The sequence below is a fragment of the Trichechus manatus genome, unplaced genomic scaffold (assembly GCF_000243295.1).
Source record: "Trichechus manatus latirostris isolate Lorelei unplaced genomic scaffold, TriManLat1.0 scaffold00026, whole genome shotgun sequence".
NCBI classification, from domain to species: domain Eukaryota; kingdom Metazoa; phylum Chordata; class Mammalia; order Sirenia; family Trichechidae; genus Trichechus; species Trichechus manatus.
In genome coordinates, this window is record NW_004443962.1 from 12,786,037 (window position 1) to 12,808,061 (window position 22,025).

The 22,025-nt window shown below is 42.5% G+C and overlaps 1 protein-coding gene across 2 annotated transcripts in view; it reads left to right on the plus strand.

Moving 5' to 3' along the window:
• The window catches only part of GPR156 (G protein-coupled receptor 156), a 99,034-nt gene that overhangs the window by 74,360 nt on the left and 2,649 nt on the right, over nt 1-22,025 (plus strand). The window contains exons 5-8 of one of the 2 annotated variants that reach the window (XM_004373651.1): nt 5,139-5,264; nt 6,286-6,381; nt 10,660-10,896; nt 17,605-17,763. In XM_004373651.1, coding sequence (XP_004373708.1) covers nt 5,139-5,264; nt 6,286-6,381; nt 10,660-10,896; nt 17,605-17,763 — 618 coding nt within the window. The remainder of the gene's footprint in view (nt 1-5,138; nt 5,265-6,285; nt 6,382-10,659; nt 10,897-17,604; nt 17,764-22,025) is intronic. The other variant, XM_012554768.1, reaches the window with a different exon arrangement.

Sequence of the window (22,025 nt, forward strand, 5' to 3'; positions counted from 1 at the left end):
GAAGGAAGAGGTCCAAGGCTTTGACGAAAAACAAGGCTCCAGGAATTGACAGAATACCAGCTGAGATATTTCAACAGATGGATGCAGCACTGGAAGCACTCACTTGTTTATGCTAAGAAATTTGGAAGACAGCTACCTGGCCAACCGACTGGAAGAAATCCATAATTGTACTCATTCCAAAAAAAGGTGATTCAACAGAATGCGGAAATTGTAGAATGATATCATTAATATCATACACAAGTAAAATTTTGCTGAAGATCATTCAAAAGCTGTTGCAGCAGTACAACAACAGGGAACTGCCAGAAATTCAAGCCAGATTCAGAAGAGGATGTGGAACAAGGGTTATCATTGCTGATGTCCGATGGATCCTGGCTGAAAGCAGAAAATACCAGAAAGATGTTTACCTGTGTTTCATTGACTGCAAAGGCATTCGACTGTGTGGATCGTAACAAATTATGGATAACATTACAAAGAATGGGAATCCCAGAACATTTAATTGTGCTGATGAGGAACTTGTATGTAGACCAAGAGACGGTCATTAGAACAGAACAAGGGGATACTGCATGGTTTAAAATCAAGAAAGGTGCATGTCAGGGTTATATCCTTCCACCATACTTATTCAATCTGTATGCTTAGCAAATAATCCGAGAAGCTGTGCTATATGAAGAAGAACAAGGCATCAGGATTGGAGGAAGACTCATTAACAACTTTTATCATGCAAATGACACGACCTTGCTTGCTGAAAAGTGAAGAGGACTTGAAGCAGATACTGATGAATATTGAAGATTACAGCCTTCAGTATGGATTACACCTCAACATAAAGAAAACAAAAATCCTCACAACTGGACCAATAAGCAACATCATGATAAGTGGAGAAAAGATTGAAGTTGTCAAGGATTTCATTTTAATTGGATCCACAGTCAATGCCTATGGAAGCAGCAGTCAAGAAATCAAACGACGCATTGTGTTGGGCAAAAAGACTTCTGCTGCAAAAGACTTCTTTAAAGTATTAAACAAAGATGTCCCAAGCCATGGTGTTTTTAATTGCCTCATATGCATGTGAAAGCTGGACAGTGAATAAGGAAGACCGAAGAAGAATTGATGCCTTTGAATTGTGGTGGTAGTAAAGAATATTGAATATACCATGGACTGCCAAAAGAATGAACAAATCTATCTTGGAAAAAGTACAGCCAGAATGCTCCTTAGAAGCAAGGATGGCGAGACTTCATCTCAGATACTTTGGACATGTAGCTGTTGTTTATTGCCATTTATTAGATTGAGGAAGTTTCCTTCTATTCCTGATTTGCTGAGAGTTTTTATCAAGAATTGATGTTGGATTTTGTCAAATGCATTTTCTGTGCCTATTGACATGATCATACGGTTTTACACTTCTAGTTCATTCATATGGTGAATTACATCAAAGAATTTTAGGATGTCGAACTAACAGTGAATTCCTGGGATAAATCCCTTAACCAAACCAAACTCACTGCCATCGAGTCAATCCTGACTCATAGCAACCCTATAGGACAGTGTAGAACTGCTCCATAGGGTTTCCAAGGCTATAAATCTTTACAGAAGCAGAGTGCCACATCTTTATCCTGAGGAGCATCTGGTGGGTTTGAACCACCGATCTTAAGGGTAGCAGCTGAGCACTTAACCACTGCACTACCAGGGCTCCTTAAACCCCCCTTAGTCATGATATATTATCCTTTTCTTTCATTGTTGTATTTCTTTTCCTAAAATTTTGTTTAGAATTTGTGCATCTATGTTCTTAAGGGATATTGGTCTGTAGTTTTCTTGTATTTTCTGGTTTGGCTATCAGAGTAATGCTGGCCTTATAGAGTGAGTAGGGAAGTATTCCTTCCTCTTCAATTTTTGTTAAAGTTTGTGTAGAATTGGGATTTTTTTCTTTATTAAATATTTGGTATAACTTACTGTGAAGCCATCTGGGCCTTGAGTTTTATTTGTGAGAGGTTTATAACTACAGATTCAATTTCTGTAATAGATACAGGGCTATATAGGTTATCTATTTTTTCCTTCAGTGAACTTTAGTAGTTTGTGTCTTTCAAGGAAGTTGTACCTGTCATCTAAGCTGTCAAATGTATTGGCATAAAGTTGTTCATATTTCCTTACCATCTTTTTAATATCTGTAGAATATTTGGTGATGTCACCTCTCCCATTCCTTGTTTGGATAACTGTGTATTCTCTCTTTTTTGCCTAATTAGAAGGTGATCAATTTTAGTGATCTTCTTAAAGAACTAGCTTATAGTTTCATTCATTTTTCTCTATTGTTTTTGTGTTCTGTTTCACTGATTTCTCCTCTGATGTTTATTATTTCCTTTATTCTACTTGCATTAGCTTTGATTTGTTCTTTCATTCTAGCTTCTTAAGGTGGAAGTTGAAGTGATGATTTAAGACCATCTTTTTCTTTTCCATTATGGGCATTTAGTGCTATAAATGTTCCCCTAAGAATTATGTTAGTGGCATCCCTCAAATTTTGTATTTTCATTTTCATTCAGATCAAGATGCTTTATAATTTTCATTTTGACTTCTTTTTTTGACCCATATTTTAAATAAAAGGTCATTAAAAAGTTGGGTTATTAAGAAATGACTTATATAATTTCCAAATATTTAGAGATTTTCTAGACGTCTTTCTGTTATTGATTTCTAATTTAATTCCGTGTGGTCAGAAAACATGTTTTGTTTGACTTGAATTATTTTAAATTTATTAAGACTTGTTTTATGGCCCAGAATATGATCTATCTTGGTAAAAGATTTTAAAACAATGTGTATTCTGCTGTTGTTGGGTGGAATGTTCTATAAATATCAATGAGGTTCAGTTGGTCGATTGTGTTGTTCAAATCTTCTATATCCTTACTACTTTTTTGTCTACTTGTTCTATCAATTATTAAGAGAGAGGTATTGAAATTTCTAAGGAGCCCTGATGGCTCAGCGTTTGAGCACTTGGCTGCCAGTCGAAAGGTTGACAGTTCTGACCCACCCAGAAGCTCCATGGGAGAAAGACCTGGCAATCTGCTCCCATAAAGATTACAGCCAAGAAAACCCTATGGGGCAGTTCTACTCTGCCACATAGGGTCGCTAAGAGTTGGAAATAGACTCCATAGCACCTAATAACAACACTGAAATTTCTGACTATAATTAAGAGTTGACATTTTCTTCTTACATTTTTGTCAGTTTTTGTTTCATGAAGCTCTGGTATTAGGTATATAAACATTTAGGATTGTTCTGTCCTCTTGAATCAGTACTTTTATTATTGTGAAATGATCTTCCTTATTCCTAGTTATATTTTTTGTTCCAAAATATACTTGGTCTAATATTAATATATCCATGCCTGCTTTCCTTTAGTGTATTAGTGTTTTAGTAGTTTATGCCTTTCAAGGAATTTGTCCCTTTCATCTAAGTTGTCAAATGTACTGGCATAAAGTTGTTCATAATATTCCTTCATAATACTTCCTTACAATCCTTTTTGTGTTTAGTATTGGTATGGTATATCTGTTACTTCTACTATATTTGTACCTATGTTTAGAACATGTTTCTTGTAAGCAGCATATAGTTGGGACTTGTTTTTCTATCCAGTCTGAGATGATATGCCTTTTAATTGGAGTATTCAAACCTTTTACATTTAATGCAATTATTGATTGTTTAGCTTTAAACCTATCGTATGATTCTTTTTCTTTTTGTCCCATCTGTTCTTTGTTCTTTTATTCTTTCTTTTTCTTCCATTTTTTGGATTAATTAAATATTCATAATGATTTTATTTTATCTCCTTTTATTAGCTATAACTTATTAGCTATATTAGCTGTAACTCCCTTTTTTGTTATTTTAGTGATTGTTTTAGGGCTTATCGTATAATCTTTAACGTATAACAATCCACCCTCAAGTGATATTGTTATCACTTCATGTATAGTATAATACGTTCTATTTTCTCCCTCCATATTTTGTGCTATTGTTGACATACATTTTACTTTTACATGTTATAAACCCCATACAATATTGTTTTACTTTTGTTTAAACAATTACTTTTTTAAATATTTAAATAATAAACATCAATTATATATTTCCCCATAGTTACTCTTTCCAGTGCTCTTAATTTTTGTGTATAGATCCATATTTTCATCTGCTGTCATTTTCCTTTTGCCTGAAGGACCTCCTTTAACATTCTTCTGTGAATCTTCTGGTGATAAATTTTTCAGCTTTTGTTATGTCTGAAAAATTCTTCATTTACCTGTATTTTTTTGGAAGATATTTTTGCTGGGTGTAGAATTCCTAAGTTTTGTTTGTTTGTTTTGTTTTGTTTTTTCAGCACTTTGAAGATGTTCCTCCACTGTCTTCTCACTTGACCTTGTATCTAATGAGAAATCTGGTGTCTTCCTTCCTTATCTTTCTTTCTCTGGATGTAATATGTCTTTTTTTCTCTGGCTGCTTTTAAGATTTTTTTCTTTATCACTGGTTTTGAGAAATCTGGTTAAGCAATTGGTTTCTTTTTATCTTACAAAGAACATGAATTATGTAACTGGTTGTGCTTCCTTCTTTTCACTAGTTGTTAAAAGCTCAGATCCTCATTTCTGCCCCATCTCATGAATCTTGCTTACTATCTTCTCTGGGACTTCATCATCATTATTCTCATTTATTTCCCTGAATTTCTTCCATTCTGTTGCAGCATATATATTTTTCTTAATTTTATTTTTACAATCATAAAAGTAACACATTTTCATGGTATTAAGTCAAATAATTTATAAATGTATAAAAACATGCTAGTTATCTCTCCTTCACTGACCCCCATCTCTCACTCCCACCCTGTGAGGCAACAGTTGTTAACAGTTTGATGTTAAACTCTCACATCTCTCTATGTGTTCATATAAATATATTTAGAAATAATAGTAGAACAGGGTAGAATATTAAAAAGATAAACAAATGGAAATGTTTAATGGTGATAATGATGATATCAACATAGAAGTTGTTGCAAATGTTTGGTGTCTGCTTTCATCTTTGCTAGCTGGATATGAAGTTCCTGGGGAGGGCTGACCCTGGAACTTGCAGCTCAGAGTATGTGGGACACTCTGACCCCTGGGTCATATAGCCAGCAAAGGGAAATTATGACCTTGACTCTTCTGCAGATTATTAAAGACCTGCAGCTTCTGGGATTGGTGGCAGCATTGGTGATTGCTGATGTGATCCTGCTTGTGACGTGGGTGCTGACTGATCCCATCCAGTGCCTTCAGATCCTTGGTGTCAGTATGACGGTGAGGGGTTCAATCTCTGGAGAATCTTGTTCCTGAACTGGGCTGGCCTCTGGGGATACACAGGGGTCATTCTCCCTGCAGCATTCACTGTGTGGTCATCTGCCCAACAAGGAGACAAATGACCCAAAGAGGAAGGAGAGTTAGGAGCTGTGACTGCTGTGAATGCCTTACCCTTGACTGCAGGGTGTGCTACCGCTTCCACTGCTCCTCCTGCCCCAAGTGTCTTTTCATGGGCATCCACCAAGATGTCAGCTCACTGGGACCTGCCTGGCAGTTAACTCTGCTTCTATATTCTCAATAATGAGAACTTTCAGTTGTGGGAAGTTGTCTTCCCCTAACTGCTAAGAGGTGGCATTTTGAGATGGTCTTTGTAGTCAGTCAAACATAGTTCAAATCCCAGCTCTACCACTTACCAGAAACGTGACCTTGGGAAAGTTATAACCTCTCTAAGTCTCTATTTCCTCATAGGTAAAATGGAGATAATAATACTACCTATTTCATAGGGTTGTGGTGAAGATAAAGTGAAACAATGCAAGTAAAGGACTTAACTGTGCCTGGTACACAGAGTTAAATTAATAGGAAGTTATTTTATGTCTCCAGCAAGGAGCTGAGGAATACAGTGGAATCTTGACATTACAGATTTAATGTGTAATATTTCAACTGCTTGTGAATATCAGATCCACGGTGTGAAATAACTTGTAATTTTGATGAAGCACTAATTTGAATCAATGTAGGAGCAAAGGACAGAACTGAGGGGTAAACCCTGCTGCTGCCCAGCATTCACATGTCAGCCCAACTTTGTTGTCTTTTCCTCCAGCTCATACGTAGTCACTCTCATTTAGTTTCTGATGGGGTCAGCTAATTTTTTTGCACATTAATTTTTTGTATCACCTAGTTTCTGCATACTAAGGGGGAAATTATTTGCTACAGTGGAGTTCCCAAGCCAGGATGGTTACAAAGATTTGCTGTGTGTTTCTGTTAATTGTGGGTGCCCTCAGTCCTGACTCTGTGTCCCTCATAGGTGACAGGGAGAGACGCGTCCTGCTCTCTGACCAGCTCACACTTCTGTGCTTCCCGCTACTCTGATGTCTGGATTGCTCTTGTTTTGGGATGCAAGGTAGGTAACAACATCTCCTTGGGATACAGTCTATATCTGACACCAATAAAATGGATGTGAAGAGGGAATTGCAGGAATTAATGAGGTATTGTCTGCAAAGAATGTTGAACTTAGAAGTGATCTCTGTTGATGCATAAATCTCAAAGCCATGACCTTTATTATTTTACTTTTTATTTGTTTTTTGGGGTCACATTTCTAACTCATTGAACTCCCTCATTCACTCCTCCCCCAAATCATTTGGACTTCACTCACTGTTCCTTCCATTTCTTGGTCTGGTTTTTAAATTGATTTGACAATACCACTTGCCTGCCCACTCCTTTGCCAAGGGAATTGTGTGGAGACATTCCACCCAACTTAATTTGTTCTCTTAAGTGCCCTTTTTACCCATCCTGTGTCTTTCTTCAAGACTTGGGTCAGGTTATCCTGCTACCTTTCACCCATCTGACTTCCTCACTCCGGATGGAAGCAGTGCTTACGCTAGGACAGATGGTAACATCCATGTGCCCTGTGAGAGTCTCCAGCTGTCTCAAAGCATCTCCCATACCAGTCCGACACCCATCTCTCCCAACTGCCTGAGTATCTCATCATTAAACTCATTTTTCTCTGTTAGATAATCAAATAGGGGTGTTATCTCCGGAGGTACCTATACAGGGCACTACTGGAGGTCCTCTGGCAACTTTCATCAGAGCTGATTATCCTATTAGCTGATTTTCAGTTTAGAGGAGCAGAGAATCTGGCTCTGAGGGGATACAGGACAAGTCTGTTTCAATGAACAGGGCAAACCCTGGGTGGCAGGAGGCTGCCTATTGACTGCTAGGGCAGAGGTCTTGGTTGGCCAATTGCTAGCAGAGAGGATGCAGTTTTTGTAAAAACGTTGTTGTCGTCGTCGTTAATTGCGGTCGAGTTGATTCCAACTTATGGTGACCCCATGTGTGCAGAGTAGAACTGCTCCACAGGGTTTTCAAGCCTGTGACCTTTCAGAAGCAGATCACCAGGCTTACTTTCAAGGCCCCTCTGGGTGGGTTTGAACCACCAACCTTTCAGTTAGTAAGCCAGCGCATAACCATTTGCGCTACCCAGGGGCGCCTTGTAAACATTGGTGACCTTTAAAGGTAAACTTTACCCACTTCACCACTAGGAAAGTATTAGAAGTATCTGCATCTGTGGAACAGGCCTAGAGGTGGGAAGGGCTAGGACAGGGAAATGTTGCTTTTTAATTTTGTGCATATGTTATTACCTTGATAGAAATATTTTTTTTTAAAAAGAAGACACAAAGTAACCAGCTCTTGATCTCTAGTTTCTTGCTAATGGTAAAGAAAATGGACTTCAGAATCTGACAGAACTGGGTTTGAGTTCTGAATCAGCCCCTTTCTAGCTGACCCTACACCTCGTTTAACCTCTCTGAGCCTCGGTTCCCTCATATATAAAATGGGGATGATGATAACATCCTCTCAGAACTGGTCTGAGTATTGAAAGAGTTCACGAATGTAAGGAGTTTTCAACCACTCCTGATCCATAGCAAGAACTCAAAAATGTCAGCTATTATTAACCTTCTGCTGCTCCCTTGGACAGTTCTGAAAAACACGGTGCCTCTCCCACTTTCTTGAAAGTCTTTAGAAGAGCATGTCCTCCCCAGCACGGAAACCCACCACTTCCCCCTTAGCAATTCACTTCACAACTCAAATTGATTTATTTTCTCCATTGCCTTTTATATAAGCCCATTTCCTTTTTATTTTGCTGTAATACCCTTCTGTAGGACAAAGAAATAAAAGGGGGAAAGAGTGCTGAGCATCAGGAAACTGAATGAGCCAGACCCTGCAGGCTCCCTAGTCAGTGACGAACACCGCAATCTTCACATTAACCTGCAGGACCCCTGTCTGATGCTGTCAGCTACCCTACTGTCCCACACTTCCCAGCCGTGAAGGCGAATGGCATACAAGTATCGGATGTGACTCAAATATGAGTCATGGATTTATAGAGGCTTTATTCATACCTATTTCCCTTCGGCAAGAATTTTAATGGAATTAAGACATTTTAGTAGAGTCAAATTTAAACAGCTCAAAATCATAGACTTAATTTACTAATTGATCCAGCTTCACCAAATGCCACCTGGTGGTGTCAGTTATCCAAAAGTCAGGCTCCCCTCACCTCCTGACTTGTGTGTCTTCAAGTTATTGAAAATCTCAAGGTGGCCATATTTGCTCCTCAGGCCCCATTTGGGATACTGGGCATTAGGGGTAATGGAAGGCATCTCCGCTGTGCTGTTTTCTTAGAGCCATCCCAGCAGGTGAAGCTGGTCAGGTTGTGTGATTTCAGGGCCACTGTCGGGTGCCCTGCTGATACCTGACCTTACTTACATCACTAGTTCTTCCCATAGTTCCCACCCGACCCCTCCCTTCCACCATGGCATCTTCATGTTCTATCTTGTAAATATGGCCATTTGTGTGCTTGCCTTAAGTCTCCTACCAGAGGGAGCACCTTGAAAGCCAGGACCATGACTTATCCCTCTTTGTAGCACTGTTTCCTGCCCTACACCTAGCAGGTACTTTGCACATAGTCGGATGGATGAATGTGTATTGAATTTGTGTATTATTGATTTCAAGCTTTGATTTCTGTTTAAATGCACCTCCTTCTAGGAGAGTCAGTACTTTAAGATGCTACAAGTCATTTTCACCTTAGTACAAATGAGAAATCTGAGAGCAGGTTTATATGTATGGGAAAGAGGGAAGAATAGGGCCCTGGATTTTCAGGATGGAGACAGAATATCACAAAGAGGGTGAAGCCTTTGCTGCCTGTGCCTAAGTCCTACCTTGCTTTCATTCTCCTCTTCCTTCACTCTTCACCTCCCATAAACACCTGCTGCCAGCAAGCCACTACTAGCCTAGGGAGATCTTCTGTGTGAGTTAGAAAAAAGCCTCCCAGCTAGGCAGATGCACTTCTGCCAGTGCAGGTCTTAACAAGCAGATGGAGCCTTTGGGTAAATCAGAAAGGAGCCCCTTTCTCTGGGCATTACCCCGCCACAGCGCATGGCTTGACGGGAAGACCACAAGTCGATTTTGGCTTCATGTAATGCATAGCTGCACAATGGAGACAGTAGCCCTAACCACCAGCAGCGTGATGTGCCCACTGCCCTCCTATTGCCCAGCAGCCCTTTCCATGGGACTCCTGCCTACCTACCTGCTCCTGTCCCATGCCTCGTCCCAGCAGACTCCTGCCTGGTGGCTGACTTGCTTACCCCTGATAAACTACTTCTCAGCAGTGGTGTCACGAAGGTTGGTGTCACCCTCCCCGCCCTCACAGACTTCCTCCTGTACCAGACCATACAGAATCCTTAGTAACATTTTTTGTACTAGTGTTATTCGTAAATCGTAATTCCCATATATCAGTCCTTCTTTTCCTTTAATTACTACTTCGTTCTCAAAAAAGTTATTGATACAGGTTCACAAACACTAATTACCACAATATTGTAGCTAAAACACCAGAAAATTTGACAAAATCAGTGACTATAAAACCACCAGCAGCAATGAAAATAACAGTGTACGTTTGTAGCGCAAGCAGATAAAACTACGTGATTGAAAGTGTTATTGTAACTGGGTAATAATGACAGCTCTGACCAGAGTGCATTCGAAGGCCCCAAAAGTCAATTAGCATAGAGTTTTAGCCTTGTAGGTATATCGATACGTGTAAGCTGGGCTTATGAGTAATGTTTTTGTTATAACTAACTGTTGTTGTTGTTAGGGGCCATCAAGTCAATTTTCAACTCATAGTGACCCCTTCTGACAAAGCAGAACTACCCCATAGGGTTTTGTAGGCTGTAATATTTATGGGAGCAGATTGCCAGGTCTTTTCTCCCATGGAGCTGCTGGTGGGTTCAGACCACCGACTTTTCCGTTAGCAGCCTAGTGTTTCACTGTTGCACCACCAGGCCTCCTTCATAACTAACTACAGGGATATTTTTCTAGATGGTCATTTTGGTGTCACCCTCTCCGACAGTGCCACCCAGTGTGGTCCGCACCCCCTGCATCCCCCTAGTGACGCCACTGCTTCTCAGTAAAGAAGGAGAGGAAAATAACATTTATTAAGCACCTACCAGGTATAAGAGCTGTCCTAACGGTTTTGCCTTATGCTATCTTAGTAAATCCTTTAAAGTAAACCCTTCAATGTAGGTATTATTACCCCGATTTTACAGACAAGGAAATTGGTCCCAGCCCTACTGCTGTCTGAGCCCGAGCCTGTTTTTCCACTTGCCTGAGCCTCTGGTTCTGCTCTTGCCTCCAGGGTCTGCTCCTGCTGTATGGTGCCTACCTGGCTGGCCTGACTGACCACGTCAGCTCTCCTCCTGTGAACCAGTCCTTAACCATCATGGTGGGGGTCAACCTCGTGGTGCTGGCTGCTGGGCTGCTTTTTCTGGTCACCAGATACTTGCATTCCTGGCCCAGCCTGGTCTTCGGACTCACGTCTGGAGGCATCTTCGTTTGCACGACCACAGTCAACTGCTTCGTCTTCATCCCCCAGGTAAGCTCTGTAGAGAACTGTGCAGGGCTGTCCTTCTAGTCACTCCAGAGGCCTCCCTGGGTATGAGAAATTTCTCATTTTTCTTTCTACTGTTTCCTTTCAGTACTGCTTATTAAAGAATCAGAAGAAAGGCGGGGTTCCTAGTGAGCTGGCTCCCTCGATGGTTCCCTCTTTGCTTTCCAGAAGGAGGACAGCTCTTCCTGGTCAGCAATGAGGGTGGGCCAGAAGGGACCAAGCTGTAGCAGGAGCCCCTGTATCCACCCCTTCACGTCCCCGGCACCTGCTCCTTGGTGGCGGCCTCACAGACCTGATTTTCCACCCACTCTCAAGTCGGCTTCATCCACCCCTACTCCCCCTTCATCTTGATGACGTCATTTCTTCCCCTAGTCTGGGAGTGAGGAATCTTTGTTTCCTTCCTGTTTGGGTTTGTGAATATTGCAGATTCGCAAGGGAAAAATCCACTGAGAACTTGATGCAATTTAAAATGCTTTTCCTAAAAAATAAATAAATGTGTTTAATTTTATTGGAGGAAAATATAAAACATCATCCTCTTTGTCTTTTTACGATAAGAAGAAATAAAAATGTGTTGTATATTATGGGGATTAAGAAAAAAATAATCAAACAAGGGAGAGAGATAGAGGCTGAAATATCCAGACAGAGAAGAAGAAACGGAGTCAGATGACAAGGAGAAAGAATCCATAGGCTCTGAGGGGAAGTTATGTTAAAATGTACATGTCATGCCCTAGGGTGCCACTGAGTCACATATATCCAAGTTAATGAACTTGGCATTTGGCACTTTTCCTCTTACCCTCCTGTTTCTCTTTTTCTTCCCCCTACGGCCTCCCCTCATCCCACTACTCCCTCAACATCCCTATCCTGAACGCCACTGCTGTTGCCAGTTGACTATGAACTACTTCCTCATGAAGTAGCTAGCTGATAATTAAAGCGTTGGCTGATGAGGATTACAGCATATTCATAAAAGGAAGCATGCACTTTGGGGCATGATGGTGTAACACGGGCATAGGCCCTCTACTCTTCTTTCTTCTACAAATTCTCATTAAAATACTCAACAGAATAAACAAATATGGAAAAATCTGCAGAAGCACTGGAAACCAAGGATAGGTATTGCCTATGTGCCAGAAACTGGAGGAATTTTCTCTGAATCTTAGTATTATAAGAACTGGATTGAAAAAGCCATTGAGAGCTGAAGCTTATTTGTCTGGGATGTAGCAGAATAGGGCTCTTAAAAGCGAGGGTTGTTCCTCTCCCAGAGATGAGGAAAGGGAGTGGGGAGGGACCCTTTGAAAAGCCCACCCCTTAGGCCCTGTGGCCAACGCTGTTGATTGGTAACCCACTCACCCATTCCCAACTCCTTTCTTCCTTGCCCACCTCCATTATATAGGCTGAAAGAGCTAAACACTTATTTTACCAGCCTCCCTTTTACCTAGAGGTGCCCATATGAGACAGTTTTGTCCACTATAAGGTTTCTGGGAGGCTCCTAAGAAAGCTTTTGCTTTCTTGAAAATGGGATAGTCATGACTGGCATCACCCCTTCTACCTTCTTCCTGCCTTGAATGTATGTGATGCCTGGAACTGTGGCAGCTATCTTGTGACCATGTGGGAAAGGCTCAGAGGATATATTTACTATACTAGGAAAGTATAGCTCTTCCCCTGTAAGACTGTAAATTATAGGAAAGGATATATGAAGAGATTCTGCAGTTCACAAGAAGAGGACCACAAATTTCTGAAGATCTGAAGAAGCTGTCTTCCTCTGAAGTAGAATAGAAGTTTTTAGAAGATCTGAGTTGTGTTGTCAAGAGGATTCGAAGGATATTGCCTCTTTTCAACTAAAGCAAACCATTAGGAAAAGGACATAATCTTAGTTAATGAGATATTGAATAAGGATGAAAAATATTAAATTTAAAACTCCAGTAGAAGCATTGAATAGGCAGTTGGACATTGCAATTGAATACTGCATTAGTGAATTAATTGAGGAAACAGAAAACAAGGAGACAGATAAAAAATAAGAGACTAGATAACAAAGTACGGAGTACAGATCAGAGGATACAATTTAGAAGTCATAGCAGAACAAGAAAGAACACAATAATTTGGGGCAGAAATTAGAGGAAAGCCTTCCTGTCTAAAGACTTCATCTGAAAATTGAGTAAATCAACAATCTCCATGATATAGCCCTTCTTATAGCCTCTCTCCAGCCTCACCTCTCTCCATTGTGCCCCTTGCATCCAAAGCCTTTCCCATAAGACTTCTTCTCCCACCAGGGTTTGAATCCCCAGCACTTAGGACAGTTGTGATATTTAGATACGCTCCCATTTCCACACAGATATAAAAATGCAGGACAAAGTACAGCTTGAAATCCAACTTCCAGGTCTGAATTAAGCAATGAGCCCTTTATTTGTTGAAATGGGAGTGGAAACAGAATCATTATGGGGAGAGGGGGGCAGTAACTGGACGGATTGACAGTGTTGACCTTTATCTTCTCCTTCTCTCTGTTGCACACCCCCTTTTCTCCTAGCTCTCCTAGAGCTTCTTTTCTCTTACTCTGCCTTTCTCATTCTGTTTTCTCTCTCATGCTTTTTCTCCTCTTGAACTGACCATGATGTGAAATTGAAAAATCTGTATTTCTTGGTTTATTGTATTTTAGGTTTAGGAATTAAATTTTTTCTATTTCTTTTTCAAAATATGAAATTAACTGAGGTTTGTCAGTTGTTTTTGTTTGTGTGACCCCAAATTGATTTTTCCCCTGTGGCTCAGTGGCCTTTGGGAGAAGTAAGATTCTTCCTGTAGACCTGCACTGTGTATTCCCAGGATAGTAGGACAGCTGAGCAAATTTGGAAAAGTGGGTGAGGGAAGCTACTTGGGGGGCAGTGAGGTAGGGGTCCCTCTTGCCACTGAACTTTCAGCCTGGGCTGTGATGGGAGGGGTTTGTGAAGGCAAAGGCACAGATACCCCAAGGGCAGCTAGGCGGCACTAGAGAGCCAAGTGAAATGAATGATGCTACTAAAGAGGCAAGTGGAACCAGTAGCATTCTACACAGGCCCTCAGAAAATGCCTAAGTGTTTATGCCAAGCACTGAGGTCATCACCGGCCATCAGCCAGCCAGTGCATCCATGACCCTGAGGATGCCCTGGGGTGACCCACTCCCCACCCCACACACACACACATACATACCCTTCCCCATCTCCTTCACACCTCCACCCCCTCTCAGAGGCAGGCAGGCCCTGAGATAGGAAATTGTTCTCTCCTGTAAACCCCAAAGCGTTTTATCTACTCCAACATTAAGGTACTTAGGACTTTTTACTGTGCCTTATAGTTACCTGTATTTGGTTTATAGTTACTGCATATATCCCAGTGCCCTACTAGACAGGTGAGCTTCTTAAAGGAAAAGTTCCTTCATTGTTCAGGTGGCCATCCATCCACTTATTAACTTAAGGGAACATGCTGTTAAACACATGACCCCCACTTCTAGGTCTAGTCGGGGACAGACATGAAAGGAATTATAGTACATGTGTTAAATGCTTTGAGTGAGGGACATAACACGGCTCTGAGGAAGGGGTGCCACAGCCTGCCTGGGAGACTTAGTGATGTCTTCTCAGAAAATGAGGTGTTTGGGCTCAGTCTAGAAAGAGCAGATGGGGCAAGGACGGCTGATGGCATTTCAGTTGGGGACCACCATGAGCAGAGGGTGAGAGCAGGGTAGGTTTGGAGCACCACAAGTCTTTGCTATTTTTAAAGTACAAATTTAAACAAGGGAGCATGGCAGGAGGTGAGGGAGGCACATAGGGTAAGATTCTGAGGGCCCTGGTGTAACCTGTTGAAGACTTGAGATTTATCTCACCATATTCCTTTTCTCTGGCTATGGTAACAAATTTATTATCTTACAGTTCTGGAGGTCAGAAGTCCAAAATCTACCTCATTGGTCTAAAATCAAGGTCAGCAGGTCAGCATTCCTTCCTGGAAGCTCTAGAGGAAAATTGGCTTCCTTGCCTTTTCCACCTTCTAAAGGCCACCTGCAATCCTTGGCTCATGGCCCGTTCCTCTGTGTTCAGAGCCAGCAGTGTGGCATCTTCAAATCTCTCTCTCTCTCTCTCTGTCTCTTTCTTCCTGAACCTGTCTCCTTTTTATAAGGACTCTTGTGATTTTATTGGGCCTACCAGGATAATCTCCCCATTTCATGATTCCTAACTTAATCACAACTGCAAAATCTTTTTCCCATGTGAGGTAACATATTCACAGGTTCCAGGGTTTGGAAAGTGGAAATCGTTGGGGGCTATTATTCATACTACCACGCCTATGCCTACATAGTCCACAGGAAGTGCGGTCCAGAGATTGTGAGCTACAAGTTATTATAGTTGCATTCTAAGAACCCTGAAGGGTCAAGTTTTAGGGACCAGGAGCTCCACAGATGGGGAATTAGGGAGAGGGCTTAGCTAAGGGGCACCTTGGCTTCACCTGGCCAGTTTAGGGAGAGAGAGACCAAAAGCCCTGGAGGTGCCTTCCTACCAGTATTGATCAGGTTTCTCCATAGCGCTGCAGAGGGCTCAGACTGGGGATGCTGGGGGAGGGAAAGGAAAAGCTATACTGCTAACAAAATGAGGGGCTCAGAGAGAGAGTAGAGATACTGCCGACACCGCTGGGGTCAGTGCTAGGAGAATAACACTAGGAGGTCTGCTCCATCCACCCAAGACCATAGTGAGCCTGTGGTGTTGGGCTCCAGTAACTCCTGAGTAGGGTGGTAAGCTGACCGCATCCCTTCGTAGGAGGGGGCCTTAGAGATGGGAATCTGAGAGGGGCAGTTCCTGGCCTGACCCAGCACAGGTCACACAGACTCCTGATAACATGAAGGACTCATGCTGAGCCATCAGAGAATCCGAGAAGACTTAGGTGAGAATGTGGTTTTGAAATTGATGGTAGAATTTAGAATCTTATATTTACCAAATTGGGTTACACTCAATAGTCAAACCAAAAAAAAAAAAAAAACCAAACCTGTTGCCATCGATTTGATTCTGACTTATAGTGGCCCTACAGGACAGAGCAGAACTGCCCTGTAGGGTTTCTAAGCAGAAGCTGGTGGATTTGAACTGCCAACCTTTTGATTAGCCGCCAAGCTTTTAACCACTGTGCAACCAGGGCTCCATATTAAACACATCAAAGTTAATTTCAGCCACATCAAAAAGTTGACATGAGATAATCTATAGTCAGAGCTTAATAAATGTTTGATGAGTGAGCAAAGAAAACCCAGATTCACTGAGAAGCCACCGTGGAGACCTCCACATCATTTCTAGAGCTAAGGTGAGAGATTCCCTGGTATGGATTGAATTGTGTCCCCCACAAAAATGTGTTGTAAATTCTAACACAATACATGTGGAGGTAATCCCATTTGGAAATAGGGTTTTTGTTATGTTAATGAGGCCATATCAGCATAAGGTGTGTCTTAAATCAATCACTTTTAAAATGTAAAAGTAGCAGATCAGGCACAAAAGCAAGCAGGCACAAATGGGAGAAAGATAGTTGCCACGTGGAGATCTCCAAGGAACACCAAGAAGACTGCTAGAGAAGCTAAGACAAGAATTTTCCCCCAGAGTGGACAGGGAAAGCCCTCCCCTAGAGCCAGTGCCTTGAATTTGGATTTCTAGCCCCCTAAACTGTGATAAATTTCTGTTGGTTAAAGCCACCCACTTGTGGTATTTCTGTTATAGCAGCGCTAAGAAACTAAGACAGTCCCCAGTGTATCATGGAGACATTTAGTTTTGAAGATTCCAGAGGGAAAAGGGGGAGCCTCAGATACTGTGGCCTCCCTTGCCGTTCACATCACCAGCATTCACCAGGTAAAGACAGTGTTCCACAAAGGCTCAGGAGTATACCCCTAGTTGTGAAAGTTCTATGTTCGATTCCATCCCCGTTGCACTAAACCAGCCCATGCTTCCACAGATTGTTCCTCAAGACCAGTCTCTCCTGAAAAAACTTTCTCTAGGACCCCTGCAGTAAACAATCTCTCTCTTCATCACCTGTATGAGGACATGCTAAGGTGATAGTGTACCCAGGGACAGCTGTGGCTCTGCTGCTAACTAGTCACACTTTTTCTCTGAGTTCTTTCCTCATCTGTCAAAGAAAAAAGATGGTCGGATCTCAGGTCTAATGTTATATCATTCTTACTGACATTTGTGGTTTTTTATCTGTCTGAGTTTTGATTATTGATTTGGGTTGGAAGTCTGCCGTGGGGAACTGGGTTTTCAATAGCAGTAAGCACACCATTACTCAACAAATGAGAAATAATTAAGAACAGCTGCATGCAACTAGAAACAGTCTCATTTGGTACATCCTGTGTTTAGATTGCTTAACCCTCTGATAGCACCTAAACTCTGGCTTTAGAATATGGCTCTGGAAGTATGCTTTAAGCCTGGTTTTCTTTGACCAGTTTAGCAATGGGTAGGTAAATGGGTCAACCTAAGGTTATACTTCATCTTTTCCTTTAGCACTTCGTAAAGCTATATAACCTTAACATTCCCTATACCTTCTGTCATTATTGTCTGTGAGCTTTCCAGAGTGAGGTAGCGTTTTGAGGAGAAAATGTTTTGTGCATGTGTGTATCTGTGACACTGTCATTCCATGGTGTTTATAAGAAAGAGTGAGAGAATGTGTTTCTGGGTGTGTAATTAAATAAATAACATGTGTTCTTTTATTTAACAGCTGAAGCAATGGAAGGCATTTGAAGAGGAAAACCAAACAATCAGACGCATGGCCAAATACTTCAGTACTCGCAGCAAAAGCTTCCATACCCAGTGTGGTGAGGAACAGAACTGCCACTCGAGAGGAGAAAAAAACTCCATGGAAAGGCTCCTTACAGAAGTAAGCTAACCCCTGCCTGGCCAATTCTCTACAAAGAACCCCAATCATCTGCCCCCTCATGCACCAGTGGCTTTCAATGCTCTCATTGACACTTTCTGTCTTCTCATTCCCCCACTTCCTAGGCTCTCCAGCTTCCCTTAGCAGCAAACAAAAACTCGGCATTTCCCCAGTGACTCTCCTATTGCTGACCATCGCCCACCTCATTCATTCATTGAACAGGTGTATATTAAGTCATTCGTATGTGCTAGGCATTGTGCTAAATGCTGATGAGCAGAACACTCATGGAAGTCACAGTGTAGTGGAGGAAACAGATGTTAAATAAACATATAATTATAAATTGTGGTAAGAATTATGAAAGAAAAAATCAGGGTAGTAAGACAGTATAATGGATGGTGAAGGCAGGGAAACCTAGACTTTACAGCAGTCAGGAAAAGACTCTCTGAGCTGAGAGCTGAAGGTTAAGTATAAATTGGACAGACAAAGAGTACGAGGAAAAGTATTCCAAGCAGAGGGAACAGTATTGCAACGGGCCTGAGTCATAGTGGACACTAGCCACTTCTGTGTGATAACATTCTTTCTTTATATAGAGTAGTGCCCTTATTTGCAAGATCTTAAGAGGCCCCATGCTGTCTCTTCCAGGTACTAACTTGATATATTAGTAATCTTATCTTCCCAGAAAGTCAAGAAGTGTCTACAGATTGGGAGGGAGACTGAACAAGGACCTCTGACTGTTACTATAGCACCAAGAGGGACCAGGCAGCCCCCAGCTCTTTTTTTTTTTTTTTTTTCTTTTTTTTTTTGCTGTACTTGAGCCAGAGTTGGTACCTTTCCCAGACTTAGGCAGTATGGCGTGAACTCAAAGAAAGTGCATGGAAAGCTTAAGGACTGCATTTTCTCAGGAAGAAAGCACAGGGCCCAGGGGAATTAGTATTTTGACACTAACTAAATTACAGTCCATATTTTTTTTTCAGTACAGAACATACATGAGTAGGTGCTATTGAGAAACTGTGCTTTTTGTAAGGGGACTGCTACCGGGGTATTAATAGTCCCTGTGTGAGAGGGTGGTGTGCTGGGGACCTAAGAAACACAACAGACCTACTCAGGACAAAGGGATTAGAGCCTCCCCAGGCACCCACTGTCTGTGTCTCCCTAGTCTTCCGCACTGTCCCCTTGGTTCTGGACCTTCTTTATCCATCAGAATAATATCTCTCCGCTTATTTATGATTTTTGAAGCATTCAGGGCATTAATTCAAAGCCAGAGTCCTTCCCACCTGGCAAAGGAGTGGCATTGCCTTTGATACCCTGTGAAGTCTTCAAAGAAGAATTTTTTATTTTATTTTATTTTATTTTTTTCCAGCTAAACAGAAGGCCAGAAACTTGGCTAGAAGAGCCAGGGTGGTTTTCATTCACAATCAGCTAATGTTGGAACAGCCAAGTGGACTGACTCTTTAGCCTTATGGTAATTTGTGACGAGCTTTTTGTACTTCTGCCCACTAGCCTGTTTCCCACGCAGTGACTGAATCCACTTTGTCCAAAAAGATGCCTTGAGTCCATGGAGGAAGGGCCCTAATAGGATACAGATGCAGAGGCAGTGAAAAGTTGGCTTCCTCACCACACCCTACACCTGGAACATCTTTCCCAAAACAGGCCTGGGAACCAGCGGCCAGTCCCAGGGCCCTGTGGCAGACCCAGAGAGGTCCCCTTAGGAAGTGGAAATGGATTCCAGTATCTGCATCCCGAGCTCTGCCCTGCTGGTTAGATACACAACTGCCTCAGTATGTGCACAAACCCTCACCCCAGCTTCTCAGTTTTCGGCTACCGCCTACACACCCCCTTCCTACACAGCCCCCTCTGCCACCTCGGCACCTTCTTCTTTCCTTCCCATGATCTGGGTGGTCCATCATCTCGCTCTTGCCTTCTTGCCCCTGTGGCCAGGAGACCCCAGAGGCTGAGCTGGGGCAGCATCCATGACTGACTGCCCAGGCTGCGTGAAGGCCAGCAGATAGGACCTTCCCCAGGTGGAAGAGTCTCCCTTCCACACTCCACAGCAGAGGAAACTCACTTATTACTTTTCTTCCTTGGATCATAGAACCAGGAGAGTGATTCCCTGTCTCCTAATGGTCTGTATGAAACACACCTCAGGATGTTTTGCTTCCCCAGATGTGCAAAAGTAATCATTAATAAGCTCACTTAAGTACAACTGCACAGTAGGTCAGATTTTGATCTCGCAGTAGCATTGCTGACACCATACCTCTCATTTGTAGGTAGCCATGGTGCAAACAGAGTCCCACTTCCTTTTCTGAAAGAAGGGACATTTACTGTTTAGGCTGATAGTTCTAAATCTATCACCAGCCAGCTTCAGATGTTTGGTTTGCTGGAGAAAACGCATTCTTCTCACCTTAGTGTTTACACTATTTCCCTATGCTCAAAGAGGTTTGAGGATAAGGAACAAAAAAAGCAGAACTCAGATTTTACCAGCTGGGGTAGTTGTTATCAGCTGATGGCGTCTTCCTAACTTTGGGAGGCAGTAGAGGCCGCCTGAGCCATCGTGAGAATGTGCGGGGTGGGCTTCACGGGGGGCAGGGGCTGGTAGAGAAGAGGGTTGGGGTCCCTCAAGTGCAGCCATCACGTCACTCCTATGAGATCCTCAAGGAGATATCTGGCACAAACCAGCTACCATAAAGAGCCTGAATGTCTCCTGTTATTCACTCGCTCTGTACCAGCGAGTCCTTGAGTCATCTGCAAGTACCTGGAAATGGCCAGACCTTACTTACTGCTCGGCGGGTGGGGAAGAGGGAGAGCAGGCAGGCAGGTGCTCTGCTGAAAGTCCCTTCTGCCTTACTCACCAGTTACTCACTCGTCCTGGACTCCCTCCTGATGATAAAATAAGTCAACCAAAACAGGGATGTAATTGGCAGTACTGATAATCAGAAAAATTACCTTCCTGCTTATGAATACGGAACAGTGGGTCTGCCTGTGGAGTTGCTGCCAGATTATTGGACTATTTTCCTTAATCTACTGCTCCCTTAAAGGATCATTTCTGGGCAACTCTGCCATGGGAACTGGAAAGAAAAAAAAACAGGCTCCATCCATGAACGACTTATATTAGGGATCCTAACAGAAGGAAACACGCTTTTGTTTGTAAGGCATAATAAATGGATGGTCTTATTCCTCAGCTTCTAAAGAGGATGACAACCAAGAGGCAGCATTTTGGTATTTGGACAAGCACTTCTTTGAGCACAATGCTTGTGTGATTGCTGTCCCCAAACCCTAGACCCCATGTCATCTGCCCCAAGACCACCGGTTCCGTGATGATCTCATCCTGTTCCACTGCCTTTGAGTATCAGAAATCTCAGGTGGTGGAGATACTGTCTGAGGTATGGAACCAGCTGCTGTACCATAGAAAGACGTTCAGGCTGCCGTCCTACCCTGTATACCCACTGCCGATACTCTTACTCCTACTTGATGCCCCCTGATCTTGCAGTTAAAACAGCCACACCCCTATAGTTCTCACCTGCCAGCGCACCCAGGCACAACCTGTTTATTAGCTGACACCCATGCAGCAGGTGGGCAGCTCAGCAGACCTGCCTCAGCCTCATCCATCTTCTGGGCTCCATTCTAGGTCTATTGAATCAAGCTTTCAGGAGGTGAAGCCCAACAATCCCCTTTATTTATTTTTATTTCTTAAAGCTTCTCTAGTAATTCTGATGCCCAGACTTCTTTAGAAGATATCTGTCTGGCACTGCCACATGGTGGCTTTGGCCTCCCAGCCCCAGAGGTCCAACCTAGGGAGGTTAGAATATTTTTTTATTGTACTTTAGATGAGGGTTTACAGAGCAAATTAGTTTCTCATTAAACAATTAATGCACATATTGTTTTGTGACAGTTGTTGCCAACCCCACTACATGTCAATACTCTCCCCTTCTTGACCTTGGGTTCCCCGTTATCAGTTTTCCTGTCCCCTCCTGCATTCTTGTCCTTGCCCTGGGCTTGTGTGTCCCTTTAGTCTCATTTTGTTTTATGGGCCTGTCTAATCTTTGGCTGAAGGGTGAACCTAGGAATGACTTCATTACTGAATTAAAAGGGTGTCTGGGGGCCATACTCTCGGGGTTTCTCCAGTCTCTGTCAGGCCACTAAGTCTAGTCTTTTTTTGTGAGTTAGAATTTTGTCCTACATTTTTCTCCAGCTCTGTCCAGGACCCTCTATTGTGATCCCTGTCAGAGCAGTCAGTGGTGGTAGCCAGGCACCATCTAGTTGTGCTG